The sequence below is a fragment of the Stegostoma tigrinum genome, chromosome 4 (assembly GCF_030684315.1).
Source record: "Stegostoma tigrinum isolate sSteTig4 chromosome 4, sSteTig4.hap1, whole genome shotgun sequence".
NCBI lineage: Eukaryota > Metazoa > Chordata > Chondrichthyes > Orectolobiformes > Stegostomatidae > Stegostoma > Stegostoma tigrinum.
Window position 1 is genome coordinate 61,335,465 of NC_081357.1, and position 16,540 is coordinate 61,352,004.

Genomic DNA, 16,540 nt, shown 5'->3' on the forward strand with positions numbered 1-16,540 from the left:
GCTAAACGGAGAGGCTGGAAAAACTCAGGTTGTTTTCCCTGGAACAGTGGAGACTGAGGACAGACTTGATAGAAGTCTATAAAATTGTGAGATGCATAGATGGGATTGATGGTCAGAATCTTTTTCCCAGCATTGAAATGCCTAAAGCTAAAGGGCATGCCTTTAAGGTGAGAGGGGGAGAGTTCAAAGGAGATATGAGGGGCAAGTTTATTTACACAGAGTGGTAGGCATCTGGAACATGCTGCCCAGGAGTGGTGATGGAGGCAGATACAATAGGTGCATTTGAGGGACTTGTGGATTAGAGCATAAATATGCAAGGAATGGAGGGAGATGGATGAAGGGCAGACTGAAGGGATTAGTTTAATTTGGCATCATGTTCAGCACAACGTCTGGGGTCAAAGGGCCTGTTCCTGTGCTGCACTGTTCTATGTTCTAACATTACAGGGACTCAGACTTAACAGTCTAGTGCTAATACCAGTATGCCATTACTTCCATGTCTTCCTTCCATTCTCTTACAATCCCATCATGTTTTTCCCCTTCATTCCCTTGTACTGTCATACCCTTCCTCTCCCCTTCAAGCCATGTTTCTCCAATGCACCTTCCATTCTTAGTGTCATTCTCCACCTTCGTTCTTTCTTCTGTACCACCAGGATTCAATAATTCCCTGCCCTTTGTCCCTGCTTTAACCAAATATCAATCGTAGCTTTGACATCCATATGCAGCATCACTGAGCATCAGCTAGTAATGTTTGTTCAAAAGTGTTCTGTTGGTGACAATTAGTTGAATATCAACCATGCCAATATTTCTGTTCAATATTTGATTAAAAGTATTTATTCAGCCTAAATCCATGCATGCATTGGATTACTGGAGGGTTAGTTTATTTATTTAAATTAGCAGATATCAGAACATAGTGTGCAGTAAGTGTTCCAATGTCAACATTACATAAGGAGATAATTCTGCTGGAATTCTGATAATTTGGGATTCCAAACCTTCTTTGAAAATGAGAGTTTTGAATCTGAGATGGAGCTGAAAAATGAGGAGACTGAATAGATGAATGAATGGTGTAATCAAAAAGAAGCTAAACAAAATGAAAAAAAAATGTAGAGAAGATGGTGAATTCTCTGGTTTAAAAAATGTGCTCTTAGTATTAAAGAGCAGAAGAAAGATCTACCTAAAGTAAAAATATTACTATCACTTACACGTTTACCTGTTATTTCAATGTAGTGGATTTGTGGTTTTTTTCCACCCTGAACACCACAGATGTGATGTAATCCTGTGGGGAAACATGATGTGCATTTGCTAAAAAGAGAAATTGTTTGTATTTTTCTAGCAATTACAGGTAATAAACAAAAACCTACTCGTCCTCCTGATATACAAGACAAAGAATATGTGAACAATACAGATCCAGTAATTACAAGAGATATAAATTGTGGTAAGGATGTTGGTATAATCTCCAACTTTCCTTATTTTAGTCAAGTTAAACAACTGATTGTCTGGAATTTGTACCTGAACTAGTGAGTTTGTAACAGAACTACCTATGTCTTGTATAGGTTTTTTTTCGTTAAAATTAGAGACTGAATTTCTGAAACTCTGTCAGAGGTCTACCTGTCTACCCATCTACCTGTCTACCGAAGAAACTCCAGCAGGTGACCACAGAACTCTTAAGGGAAGCTGCATAAGCAGATGTTTATCATAATTCCTAGTTTTGAGGGTATTCTGTCAGAGTTATAATGGATAGACTGCTAGAATGTTAACAAACTTTCCACGACCAGTACTCATCTTATTGTAAGATCAGCTAAAAATGGAAAATTCCAGAGATTCTAAGTTTATTAACAAATGAACAATCGATTCAGTCAGAGATTTTCTGCTACGGAGACTTGGTTTCTGATTAGAGGACGTTTTCTGATGCTTTGATAAGATAATTGTTTTGTGTGAAACTGTAACTCATGAGAAAAATGCTCCAACCATTAGATCCAGAAAGAAAATGTGTAATTTACCTATTTTTCTTCTCTCCGCATTCAGGAATATGGCTCGTAGCTATTGTGGTTCCAGTCGTACTTTGTGTAGTACTTACGATTTTGGGAATTTACATTTTCAAGAGTTTAAGAAAGTAAGTTAATAATATTAGGAATTTTCATTATAAAGAGTTTAAGAAAGTAACTGAAAGCGAAGTATAACCAATATTTTTCTATATCTTTGTAAATTGACTGAAGGAGGATAGTGTAGTATGAGCAAGTAATTTATTTTTTTAAAAAAACATTGTTAACACATCTAGAATAAGAATTTCAGGGCTGAATTTTCCCACTGCCATTCACTTTTTGTACTCCTTACCACAGTCCCCAATGAAACAATTTTAATGTTTTCTTCTGTGGTTTATTATTTTGACTATCTAGGAACATGTTTTAGTAAAGCTCATGAGGAGACCATGCTCAGAGATAATGAGAACTGCAGATGTTGCAGTCAGAGATAACAAAGTGTGGAGCTGGAGGAACACAACAGGCCAGGCAGCATCAGAGGAGCAGGAAAACTGACTTTTCGGGTCACAACTCTTCATCAGAAATGGGGCAGGGGGAAGGGAGCTCTGAAATAAATAGGGAGAAGCGGTGTGGGGCTGGGGAAGGTAGGTGGGATGGTGATAGATGAGTGCAGGTAGGCAGTAGTGAGGATTGGTCAGTGAGGTGGGTAGAGCAGATAGGAGAGAAGACAGACAGGTTGTGTCAGGTGAAGGAGGTGGAGATGAGAGGGAGAGTTGGTCATAGGATGAGGCCAGGGGTGGGGAGATTTTGAAATGGGTAAAGTCCATATTGAGACCATTGGGTTGTAGGATTCCATGGTGGAATATGAGGTGCTGCTCTCCAATTTGCAGGTGGCATCATTGTGACACTGGAGGAGGCCCAGGATGGACATGTTGCCCAGGGAGTGGGAGGGGGCATTGAAGTGGTTTGTGACTGGAACGTGTTGTCGTTCGTCACGAACCGAGTGCAGATGCTGTACAAAGTGGTCCCTGAGCCTCCGCTTGTTCTCACCAATGTCGGGAGCAGCAGATGAGCGTGGTGTTTTTTTTTTACATAAGTCCAGGCAGATCTTTGGCTTGATCTTTTTTCTTTTGTTAGACAAGAAAGACACAAATCCTTAGCTGATATTATTCTTTCAGTTACATATCTTATAAAGTAGTCCTGGAAACTGTTTCTTGTCATGTTAAAAATCAGTTGTTGCTCTTTTTTGTTCTAATTCTAAGAATTGCTTTTCCCTTGCAGAAAGAAGATTCAAGATATTGGTATCTCTAGCCAAAGAACAGGTTAAAAAGAAATAAATATTGTACCTCGCATTTTCTCAAGATATCCCAAAACACTTTACAGCCAACGATGTAATTTTGAAGTGTAGTTATTCAACTGAAGAATTGCTGCTACGCTGTTGTTTAAAACTAAATGTATAAGGGTCTGGCTAGCATTTACAGACAAACCAGTTTACTTTTGGCATTGGGATAGCTTCTAGAAATAATTTGAAATGGAAATAATTGTCATGTGCAATTTGAAAGGGAGAAAACTACAGGTAAGAAACCTAAATAAGAGCAACTATGTGGGGATGAAAGTTCATCTGGCTGAAGTGAACAGGGATATTAGCCTAAGGAATAAATGAATAGACACACATGGATATTTAAGGGGATGTTTCAAACAATTCAGAATATTTCTTATTCTGTATAGAATTATTCTGCAGAGAGAACCCACCAACTGTGCTTTACTGAAGAAGTTAATAAAAGCATAAAATTTAGGAAAACAAAAACAAAACTGCACACAGCTGAGTGGCAAGTCAGATGATTGGTCAAAATATTTTAAAAAGGCAGAGAATGATTAAAAGGTTAAAAGGATCAAGTAAGAGTGTGCAAGGAAGTTATCCTGGAATGTAAAAACAGAGGGCAGGAATTTCTATGAACATTTAAAATGTAAAAGAGCAAATAAAGTAGTATTGGGCCTCTGCAGAGAGACATTAGGGAGCTAACAATATATAGTAGGGCAGTGGGGATGATTGCAAGATGTGACCAGAGGAGTCTGTCAGGGGTCTTTGCTGGGCCTTAACTTCTTAGAATTTACAGCGATGACTTAGCTGAGCGGGACCAAGTCACAATAGCTAAAATTTGCAAACAATAACAAGATATGTAGGATAGTATATCATGAATCAGATCTAAGGAATTTGCAGAAAGATATAGATAGTTTGAGTGAGTGAGCAAAACTCTAGCAAATGGAGTATTATGTGGGAAATATGAAGTGGTTCACTTTGGCAGGAAGAATACATAAGGCGAGAAGTACAGAAACAGAACACAATTGCAGAATTCCATGCTGGAGAGGGATTTAGGTGTTCTGCATGAATCATAAAATGTTATTGTACAACATCTAATCAAGAAAGCTAATTAGATGCTATTTTTCATTTTGAGAGAAATTGATCTTAAATTAATGATGGTATGCTTCAGTATACAGGGGATTGGTGGGACTGTACATTACAGGGGTCTCAGGGTTGATAGCCTAGCGATACTACCAGCAGGCCATTGCGTCCCATTCTTTTTTTCTACTGTCCCCTCCCCCACCATGTCTTATGAGTTACTCACAACCTGCGCCTCTTCCTTTGGTGCTGCTATGTTGGCAGGTACATTACTCAATCGTGTAATCTTTGATTTAATGTCACAAGTGGATGATTTGCTGCTCTACCAATCAATATTGTCAAATATTCATTCATTTATGATCATGAATTGAAACAGTGCTCATTTATGTAACATAGGTTGCTGGAAACAATTCAAACAGTCCTTCAAAAGGCCCCAGTCAACTGAGTTTACTATTAACTACTGCCATGAAAAGGAGACCTTGCAGAAACTTGACGTTGTCAGGAGTGACTCATCAGGTAAAAGAAACTATTGTGAACTTAGACACCCTGAAATACCTATTTGTGCACTAACATTTGTACAGGTACGCTTTCTCAAAAGCAGCCTCAAGACTGGATTAAGGTGAATTTTGGGTTCAGATACTTTACGCAATGAGCTGTTTAGGTCCATCTGGAACGGGTGTCCTCAAGCATGCTTAGAATATGGGAGTATATTGACGCACAAGCAACAAATTGGATAAATCCAGTGCCATGCAGTGCCTGGCAGAATTGTCCAATTAAATTAATTTTAGATAACAAGGTGCAGCAGGCCAAGCAGCATCAGAGGAGCAAGAAAGCTGATGTTTCCTGAGCATTCCTGCTCCTCTGATGCTGCTTGGCCTGCCGTGTTCATCCAGCTCTACACCTTGTTATCTCAGATTCTCCAACATTAGCAGTTCCTACTATCTCTAAATAAATTTTAGTTGGGTTAGATAAAAATGCATGACACATCTTAAAGTCATCCAGTTTTTGGACAGCCAGTTTTAATGTTTTGAAAAACACCTCTATTCTCATAGACATTTATAGCACAGGAGAACGCTAGTTACTCTATTATGACCAAACCAGTCAACAAAGATCTGAATGCATTAATCCTGTTTTCCAGCATTTGACCCATAGCCCTGGAGGCTATGACAATGCAAGTGAGTATCTAAATTCTGCTTAAATATTATGAGTGGTTCTGACTCATACTCTCTTTTAGACTCCCAGGACTGTCTGATTGAGAAACATTTCTCTTTAATTCTCCTCGAAGTCTCCTTCTACTTAGCTTAAATTTGTGCTCCTGGTTATTGACACCTCTGCTGGAAAAATTACCTTCCTATCCATCTATAATCCTCCTAATTGTATCACATTGACAAGGTGCTCTCGCAACCTTTTGCTGTTCGAAGGTGGACAGCTACCCAGCCTATCCTCATAGTAAAGAACCTCCAACCCAGGCATCATCCTGGTAAATCTGCACCCTCTTACGTTAACCCACGTACTTGATATAATGCGATGACTGGAACCATACACACTACTCTAGTTGTGGCCTTACCAGCATTTTATATAAAAATTATACAAAGTATAGGGATGCTGGAAATCTGAAATAAAACCAAAGTGTTCGAGAAAATCAGCATCCGTGGAGAGAGAAACAGATTTCAAATTCATTATGCCTGTTTTTTGGAATTCCCTCCTTTCAGTAGGATAATAAAGGTAAGTAACTAATATGCCTTTCTTAACCACCATCTCTGTTCACAGACACTGCCAGACCTGCTGGGTTTCTCCAGCTCCATGATTTTATTTCAAATTTCCAGCATCTTTAATACTTCTACTTGAAAGGGTAAAACTTGTAACATGTTTGAAAGAAGCAGCATGAGCTATGACATAAGTGCCTGAGACAGGTAAGAAGGGGTAAGATTAAGGAGCCTTGGATGACGGGTACAGAGGTGCTTCTTGTCAAAAAGAAAAAGGCAGCGTACGTAAGGTGGAAGAAGCAAGGGTCTAGCACAGCTTTGGAGGATTACATGCTTGCTCGGAAGGAGCTGAAAAGTGGACTGAGGAGGGCCAGGAGGGGGCACGAAGGAAGCTTGGCAGGAAGGATTAGGGAGAACCCGAAGGCATTTTACTCATAACGTGAGGAATAAGAGAATGATCAGGGAGAAGGTAGGGCCGATCAGGGATAGCATAGGGAGTAGAGTCTGAGCAGATAGGGAAAGCTCTAAATGAGTTTTTTGCTTCGGCTTTCGCTAAGGAAAGGGACCTTGTTGTGAATGAGAACTTTGAGGAGCAGGAAAACAGGGTTGAACAGATCAAGATTGAGGAAGTTGATGTGCTGGAAATTTTGGCAAACATTAAGATTGATAAGTCCCCAGGGCCAGACCAGATTTGTCCTAGGTTGCTCCGGGAAGCGAGAAAGGAGGTTGCTAAGCCGCTGGCAAAGATCTTTGGTTCCTCACTCTCCACAGGAGTCGTACCGGAAGATTGGAGGGAGGCAAATGTTGTTCCTCTTTTCAAGGAAGGGAATAGAGAAATCCTTCAAAATTACAGACCAGTCAGTCTTACATCTGTGGTCAGCAAGGTTTTGGAAAGAATTCTGAGGGATAGGATTTATGACTATTTTGAAAAGCATAGCGTGATTAAAGGGAGTCAGCATGGCTTTGTGAGGGGCAGGTCATGCCTTACAAATCTTATTGAGTTCTTTGAGGAAGTCACGAGACAGGTTGACGAGGGTCAAGCAGTGGATGTGGTGTACATGGACTTCAGCAAGGCATTTGATAAGGTTCCCCACGGTAGGCTCATTCATAAAGTCAGGAGGTATGGGATACAGGGTGATTTGGCTGTCTCGATTCAGCTCGGTTGGCTGACAGGAGGCAGAAAGTGGTCGTAGATGGTAAGTATTCTGCCTGGAGGTCAGTGCTGAGTGGTATCCCATAGGGCTCTGGTCTTGGGCCTCTGCTCTTTGTAGTTTTTATAAATGACTTGGTTGAGGGGTGGGTTGGTATGTTTGCTGATGACACAAAAGGTTGGAGGTGCCGTTGATAGTATCGAGGGCTATTGCAGGCTTCAGTGAGACATTGACAGAATGCAGAGCTGGGCTGAGAAATGGCAGATGGAGTTCAACCTGGATAAGTGCGAAGTGATGCATTTTGGAAGGTCGAACTTAAATGCTGAATATTGGATTAAAGGCAAGATTCTCAGCAGTGTGGAGGAACAGCGGGATCTTGGTGTTCAAGTGCATAGCTCCCTCAAAGTTGCCACCCAGGTGGATAAGGTTGTTAAGAAGGCATATGGTGTTTGGCTTTCATTAACAGGAGGATCGAGTTTAAGAGCCACGAGGTTATGCTGCAGCTCTACAAAACCCTGGTGAGACCACACTTGGAATATTGTGTCCAGTTCTGGTCGCCCTATTATAGGAAAGATGTGGAGGCTTTGGAGAGGGTGCAAAGGAGGTTTACCAGGATGCTGCCTGGACTGGAGGGCTTGTCTTTCGAGGTGAGGTTGACTGAGCTCAGACTTTTCTCTCTGGAGAGAGGGAGGAAGAGAGGTGACCCGATCGAGGTGTACAAGGTAATGAGAGGCATGCATAGAGTCGATAGCCAGAGATTTTTCCCCAGGGCAGGATTGACTGCCACAAGGGGTCATAGTTTTAAGGTGTTAGGAGGAAGGTATAGCGGAGACGTCAGAGGGAGGTTCTTCACCCAGAGAGTTGTGAGCGCATGGAATAGTTTACCGGTGGTAGTCGTGGAAGTGGAGTCATTAGTGACATTTAAGCGACTGCTGGACATGCACATGGACAGCAGTGAATTGAGGGGAATGTAGTTTAGGTTATTTTATTTTTGGATTAGGATTATTCCACGGCATAACATCGTGGGCCAAAGGGCCTGTACTGTGCTGTACTTTTCTATGTTCTATGTTCTATTATTATTGTGATATTACAATCAATCTAATTTTAAAATACTGTTTATAAAATTAAAAGTCGTCTTGCATACCTGCTACATGTATGATATTTTAGATGCGGTCACAATGTCTTAAAAATCAAGGAAAAGAAGCTAATCACATAATCAGTATGGATGGACAAACAATGCTAGTACAGCCAGTGGAGACTACATCCTTGAATTAATAAAATCCAAAGCAAAATTTTGTGCATTTTTTTTATTGGCTGGCCGCTGAATCCCAAATACTTGTCCTTCTATATTATATTTGCGATCGCGATTACCTGCACAATGCACAGAATTCCTTTCTTGGGAAATCCTATGAAACAATAACCATCAAAAACAGTTCTAAAATCTATTTGTGTATTAATGCTGAAAGATGTCTTACAGTGTGGGATAGTATGGGGATTAAAATTATGTGCTAATGTATTTGAATTGTCCTTTGTTTTGAAGATTACCAGCTATCCGTAATGGTTGGAACAGTAAGAGTGGCAAGAAAGGGCTCCACCTTTAAACCAATAGACACAGATGAGGATGGTGGAATTGGTGGAACAGATTCAATGAACCCTCTTGTTGAAAACCAACATGAATATGCAGAACCCTTAACTAATCAGGAACCAGTATATGCAACCCCAATTATTGACAAAGTGCAACACCTCAGTTCTTCTACAAGAAAGAATCCATGTTCAAAAGAAGCTTCCTATAATGTACCAGTAACATCTTTAACGAAAATGCCTTTGTCTTCTCAAGTGACTGATTCTCACATTGAACCCAACATTCCTAATGGTAATGGATTACACCCTAGTAGTGTGCATTATCAAATACCGCAAGGTGTTACTAATAATTCAAAGAATGGCAAAGCAGAATATGATCAGCCAGCAAGTCACAGCATTCAGAGTGTTGGCAGATTTTGTGGTAATTGAATTTTTTTCTACTGTCGGTGAAAAAACTATCTGGCATCCCTAAAGAAATCCCTAAAGATGTGAACTGATAATTCAAGACTTTAGTCGCCATCATAGACCTGGAATAAACTGCAAGAATGTCACCAAAGTGGAATATTTGAGTAAGCTTTTGTAGTTCCATGCCACACCTGGTGTGAGCCCCTCAGAACTACCATTGTAATAATGAGATTTTATTTTCTGTCATTATGTAAATTTAGTATACTTTGGTAAATAAGATGTTTCAAAAGAGAAAGTGTACAAAATTGCACACATTTATAATGTCCCATGCCTTAATTGGTATAAATATGCTGCTTAAAAAGTAATGTGCAATTTGATTTATGAGATGCTCTTAATGTGGACATTGGTTACATGCTTTTGCTTATTCATAGTAAATTTTTAAATGTGTATTTTTTTCCAATTTTCATCAATATAATAGAAGGATTTTAACTTTTAAGCAATGGAGGTAGACAAAATTTTTAACTCAGTTTTTTTACTGTTAAAGATGAATTATTACTATGAGAAACCTTTCACTGTTGTATGCAAGCATTTGTTTCACTTGACTCTTGGTAACTGGAAAGAGTTTTTGATGTTTGCTATTTTCTCATTGTGTATGCTAATATAGTTCATCGTAACAGTTGTTTGCTGGCTCATTTGATGACCTATGGAAATTGGCTGTTATTCTTTACTTAATAGCCAACAGTTAAATACCAACCACTGTATATAGTATTTTTACCATATTGCATTGTTTAAACTTCACGGGTTTTATTTTAACTTTCTCAAGGTAACAGCTGTTTCAAAAAATAAATCTAGCAAATGTGAAAATTAGCTTTGTTTCAAGTTCAACCTAGTTTCCCCTAACATTGTCAGAATTTGACTTTAAATGGTTATTCACTGTTGTGATGTCATTCTGTGACAGTACCAAAGGCACTGGTTATAATTAAGGGATGAAATGGTGGTATTTCATTGATTTACAAGACACTGCATAGCAGTGTTTTGTATTCATAATCTTTATATATAGGTCTACAAATGTCATGTTCCATAATAGCCAAAAGCTAAGTCTTACTTTGCTCAAGTGTCCATTTTCATTTTCATGCCTGGATAGTGACAAAAGTCTTTGAGTTTGGAGGATTTCAGGACCTGATCCAATTGACAGTCTGTGCTTGTGCTTTCCAATGGGTTACTAATTAGAATGATGCTGCTGGTTTATTTTTCTTTTGCCTGCCAAGGATGCTGAGACTGATGAAATCTCTGTAGATTCTCCACATTACCAGGGGTATACGTAAAGATAAAATTAATTTATACTTCTAGTTCAGGGTGGTATTTTTTATTCAAAGCTGCTTTTGTATTGCATAATCGTAAAGCTCACGGCGTAGCATGTAAAATGTCTATCAAGTAGAAAGTATTCAGTGGCATTCCTGTTAATGAGACAGGATGCTTTTAAGAAATTCAAAATTAAGCAAGTTTGAAACGATCAATGACTTCTTAGGCACTTCCTTGTGTTTGAGGATAACTTATGTCCACACTAAAGTGAGCCCTCAAGCAACTGAAGAACTCAATGCATAACCCATACAGTTTCTATCAAGGAAGGGGCAAACGGTGGTTGGGGGGAACGGGGTGGGTGAGCTGCCTGGGTTGCCATGCTGTCTTGGTGTGCAGATGCTTCCCATATGTTGATAAGGATGTTCCACTTCTTTAAGGAGAATTTTGAGGGTGCCCTTGAGACATTTCCTCTGCCTCGCTGAGGACATTGCTTACCATGTAAAAGCTCTTGAGTAGAGCACTTAGCCATCAGCCACAGGGAAAGTTAATATGAGCATCCTCCTCAGTGACCTTCTCCCGTGGCTGAAGAGCTCCTTCCAGAGTCTTTATTAGGCTCTGCCCTCTCAGGGGCCCAGCAAATGTGAGTATTATATAGATATCATTATAATAACTGGCATAAAAAACAACTAATTTTACAATGGCCTTAAATTCTAGTTTAATTGAATGAAAAAAAAAATTAACTCTGTTTAATTTTAAATGATGGGTCACGCTCAGAAAAAGTTCCATTACATACTGTTGTACAGCAGCAATTAATTTAGGAAGAAAGATTAAAGTGTTTTGTTTTTCTCTGTAACTGGGGCTCAGAAAAGTCTTCAGTTCAAACATATAGTATCCCAGTGTGATTTAGCATGGATTGTGACATGAACAGAGTGCCAGGAGATGGGTGAGTTAGAAGAGGATTGGAAGGGGGGGATGCTTCTTTGTTTTTAAAAACCATTTTAGCCCCATCGGAATTGGTTCTCACCCTTACCCTTAAGGATCCAATATATAGGTCCAGACGAGTTCATTGGTGAGTAATTCTGCTTTCTACTGTCTAATGTACGGTTGGTAATAATAGCCTAAAAGTAAACCTTAAAGCAGGGTAGCTCAAGTGTGTGGAATATAGGTAGGGGTTTCACAGACACTTGATGTAACTCAGATTAGCAAGTGCAGCAAGTTTCTGCAGATGCTGATACATGAGCTCCAGGTTGGACACTCTGTGATGCATTTATAAAGCAAAGGATTGCGTGGATAGCATATAGATGAGCAGAGAATTAGGGAAGTAGTGCAGAACTGCCTCAAGGTGAATCTGCTCACAGTAAATTTTTCATTCTGCACAATGGTGAAGCTGGTAGTTCCTCAGAGGAATGTAGTAGCCTCGTACCATCACATTTGGCTTAGCTATTTAGGAGAGAAAAGTAGAGAACAGGGATTGTCAGTTTGGGGAATAAGCATGTGTCTCTGTGGCTCCAGGCATGACTGCAGAACGCTGTGTTGTTTCCTACTGCCAGGCTCAAGAATGTCACACAACGGTGGCAGGACAGTCAGCTGGGGAAGGGTGATCAACCAAGGGTTGTGGTCCACATTGACACCAACATGAGTAGAAAGGAAATGTGGTGCTGTAGCCAGAATTTAGGGAGCAAGGTAGAGAATTAGCTGTCAGGAACTCAAAAGTAATAATATCCAGATTACTCCCAGTGCCATGTACAAATGTTTACATAAATGAGAAGACAAATGAATGTGTAGTTGGAAAGCTGATGGAGTTGGTGGGGGGCTTTAGATTACAAGGACGCTGGGACAGACTCTGGGGAACAGAATTGGGATTGAGTTCCTTGTGCAGCATTTTGCTCATGCTATTGTGGAGGGATTAAACTAACACAGGGATATGGAAGTGAGGAAAAAGAAAATCAGAGTGAAATACCAGGGTGCATGAAATACTGGGGGAGACAGATAGCACTACAATAGAGAATAGTAAGTTAATAGGTATAGTTGAAATAAGGATTAAAATGTTTTGAGTCGTGGTTCTTGTGCATGTATGTGAATTCACAGAATATAGACAATAAGGTGAATGTGTTACAGGCACAGATTGCTATCAGGAATTATGATGTTGTGGCTATAATAAAGACTAAGAATAATGAACGGGGGAGAAAGGTGACTTCAGTTGGCCATGAACCGATTGAGCTACACAGATAGAGTCAGAGTCAAAGATTGGTGGGAAAAACTGTAACTAAACAATGGGCTTTCTTCAAAGAAGAGAAGCAAAGATAATGAATAAAGACTGGCAGCTAACATGAAAGGGAATCTCAATCTTTCTATACGCACATAAATAGTAAGAGGAGGAGATGGGCCATTGAGGCATTAAATATCTTTACCAAGCAAACCAATGTGACCCAAGCCATGGCAACAGAGGAGGACATTTAGGCGCTAGAAATATTGGATAAGCTGTTAGAGCTTACAGTTGATGAGACAACAGGACCAGATGAGATTAATCCAAGGACACTGAAGGAAATGAGTGAAAATTGCAGAGGCAATGGCCATAATTTTTCAGTCTTTCTTAGACTTGGAGGTGGCCTTAGAGGACTAGAGAAGTCCAAATGTTACACCTCTGTTCAAAAGATCTAAAGATAAGCCCAGCAATTATAGACTAATGAGTTTAAATTCGGGGGTGTAAAAACTTCTAGAAACAACAATTTAGAATTTAATTTTTAGTCATGTGGACAAATGCTGGTTAATTAATGACAGCCTGCAAAGAATTCTTAAGGAAAAGTCATGTTTAACTACCTTCAAGATTTTTTGAGATAACAAGGCAGATTGATGAGGGTAGTATTGTTAATATATATCATAGCATGTTGCATAACAAAATTGTAAAAAAACAGTTGAAGCTCATGGAATAAAAGGAACAGTAGACATGGGTACAAAATTGGCTGAGTGATAGGAAACAGAGTAATGGTTAAATAATATTTTTCAGGCTGGAGGAAGATTTGTAGTGAGGTTACTTCGGTTTTCAATATTGAGATCTTTGCTTTCCCTGATGCATATTACAGAGAACAATTTCAAAGTTTGCAGATTAAAGAAACCTCCAAAGGAACTCTGAACTTTTATCTGCTGCCAACTGCCCACCTCATCAACTTGTTAATGTGAAGGGGAGAGAGGTGATTTTTTTTGGTAGAAAGAATATGGACAGTATAAGGGTGCTATTCTAAAGGATATGCAGGAGCTGAATGACCTACATCTATATGTGCCTAAGTTATTTAAGGTAGACAAACCAGTGGAGAGAGCATCCTAGGTTTTATTAAGAGAGATACCGAATGTAAGAGAAAGGAACTGAAGGTGAACTTGGGTAAAACATTACATGGACCACAGATGAAATATTGTGCACATTTCTTGGTACCACACTTCAGAAATTATGTGAATGCATTGGAGAGTGCAGAAGTTTGAGAATGGTTTCAGGGAAAGGAAATTTTGATTACTGCAAGAGGAAAGACTGGAGAGTTTGGGAATGTGAAGACTAAGAAGAGATATGGTCGAAGGTTTCAAAATCATGGGGGATCTGCATTACGTGGATAAGGAGAAATTGTTCCTAGTTGTAGAAGGGTCAAGAATGAGAAGGCACAGATTTGTAACTGGACAAACAGGAGAATTGTTAGTAGAGGTGACCAGGTGCTAAATTCCCTGCTTAAGCAGGTTATAAATTACTTTGCTTATCACAGGTAGAAGGGTAGTTAGAAGGTGTTTAGTATGCTTGTCTTTGCTTAGACCTTTGAGAATAGGCATTGTGATGTCATATTGAGATTGTATGGGACGTTGGTGAGGTCTCTTCTGGAATACTGTGTGCAGTTCTGGTTGCTCTGTTAAAGGAAGGATATTATTAAACTGGAGAGGGTTCCGGAAATATATACCAGAATGTTGCTGAGAATAGAGCATTTAAATTATTTAAGAAGGCTGGGACTTTTTCACTAGAGTGTTTTTGATTGAGGGGTGGCCTATATAGAGGTTTATAAAATCTTGAGTATACATAAGACGACTAGCAAAGGTATTCTCCCTAAGGTGGGCAAGTTCAAAACTAGGAAGCATATATTTAAGGTTCTAGGAGAAAAATTTAAAAAGGACATGAGGGGCAGCTTTTTTACATAGAGTGGTTAGTGTGTGGAATGACCTCCCAGAGAAGTGTTGGATGCAGATATAATTACAATGCTTAAGAGACATTTTGTTAGGTTCATGAATAAGAAATGTTTGGAGGCCTATAAGCCAGTGCTGAGTGGTGTCCCGCAGGGCTCTGTTCTTAGGCCTCTGCTCTTTGTAGTTTTTATAAGTGACTTGGATGAGGAGGTTGAGGGGTGGGTTAGTATGTTTGCTGATGACACAAAAGTTGGAGGTGCCGTTGATGGTATTGAGGGCTATTGCAGGCTTCAGCAAGACATTGACAGAATGCAGAGCTGGGCTGAGAAATGGCAGATGGAATTCAACCTGGATAAATGCAAGGTGATGCATTTTGGAAGGTCGAACTTAAATGCTGAATATAGGATTAAAGGCAGGATTCTCGGCAGTGTGGAGGAACAGTGGGATCTTGGTGTTCAAGTGCATAGCTCCCTCAAAGTTGCCACCCAGGTGGATAAGGTTGTTAAGAAAGCATATGGTGTTTTGATTTTCATTAACAGGGGGATCGAGTTTAAGAGCCACGAGGTTATGCTGCAGCTCTACAAAACCCTGGTGAGACCACACTTGGAATATTGTGTCCAGTTCTGGTCGCCCTATTATAGGAAAGATGTGGAGGCTTTGGAGAGGGTGCAAAGGAGGTTTACCAGGATGCTGCCTGGACTGGAGGGCTTGTCTTACGAGGAGAGGTTGACTGAGCTCAGACTTTTCTCTCTGGAGAGAAGGAGGAAGAGAGGTGACCTGATCGAGGTGTACAAGGTAATGAGAGGCATGGATAGAGTCGATAACCAGAGACTTTTCCCCAGGGCAGGATTGACTGCCACAAGGGGGTCATAGTTTTAAGGTGTTAGGAGGAAGGTATAGCGGAGACGTCAGAGGGAGGTTCTTCACCCAGAGAGTTGTGAGTGCATGGAATAAATTACCGGTGGTAGTCATGGAAGCGGAGTCATTAGTGACATTTAAGCAACTACTGGACATGCACATGGACAGCAGTGAATTGAGGGGAATGTAGGTTAGGTTATTTTATTTTTGGATTAGGATTATTCCACGGCATAACATCGTGGGCCAAAGGGCTGTGCTGTACTTTTCTATGTTCTATGTTCTAAATGTAGGCAGATGGGACTAGGTTAGTCCAGGAACATTGTTAGCATGGACTGTTGGACCAAATGGTCTGTTTCAGTGCTGTATGACTCTATTTGAAGTGACTTGCAAAAGAAGCAAATAATATGAGAGAAAGAAGGCTTTCATACAAGTAATTATGTATCTGGAATGAAAACAGAAGGAGCTGGAAAAGCTCAGTAGGTCTGGCTGCATCAGTGAAGAGAAATCAGAGTTAATGTTTCAGCTGACCCTTCCTCGGAACTCTGTATCTGGAATGCACTGCCTAGGAGCGTCATAAACAGAAGTTCAATTGAGGCATTCAAGAGGTGATAGATGATTATTTGAATAGTAATAATGTGCACAGTTACTGGAAAAGGCAGAAGAAAAGCATTGAATTATAATGCATATTTGGAGCACACACACGATGGGTTATGGTATCAGTTTGCACCAGAATGATTCTGTGATGTATGGTGGTAAAGGGCATCCAATACTGTGACCGGAATTTATGAATGTAGTCGATAAGTTATTAGGCTATTCATGTGCTTCGTGTGTGGAGAGATAAGGGAAACTGCATTGAAATTGTGTAATTTGCATGTGCAGACTTCATTGCGGGACTTTACAAGGTGGTCAACAGTACCTGAAATAATTCTTCCTGGCTACCAGGACCTCTATAAAATTCTTTTGTGGCATTATTTAAATGCTGGCTTGCATATACTGCCCTAT

General features: G+C 39.9%; 1 protein-coding gene across 3 annotated transcripts in view; it reads left to right on the forward strand.

Annotated features, from left to right (window-relative positions):
- dcbld1 (discoidin, CUB and LCCL domain containing 1) overlaps positions 1-10,087 on the forward strand; it is a 112,149-nt gene extending 102,062 nt beyond the window's left edge. For 2 of the 3 annotated variants that reach the window (XM_048531116.2, XM_048531117.2), the window contains exons 11-16: positions 1,331-1,432; positions 1,551-1,646; positions 2,023-2,110; positions 3,258-3,298; positions 4,774-4,893; positions 8,775-10,087. In XM_048531116.2, coding sequence (XP_048387073.1) covers positions 1,331-1,432; positions 1,551-1,646; positions 2,023-2,110; positions 3,258-3,298; positions 4,774-4,893; positions 8,775-9,244 — 917 coding nt within the window. In that variant the 3' untranslated portion in view covers positions 9,245-10,087. The remainder of the gene's footprint in view (positions 1-1,330; positions 1,433-1,550; positions 1,647-2,022; positions 2,111-3,257; positions 3,299-4,773; positions 4,894-8,774) is intronic. The other variant, XM_048531118.2, reaches the window with a different exon arrangement.
- Positions 10,088-16,540: the final 6,453 nt, after the last annotated feature.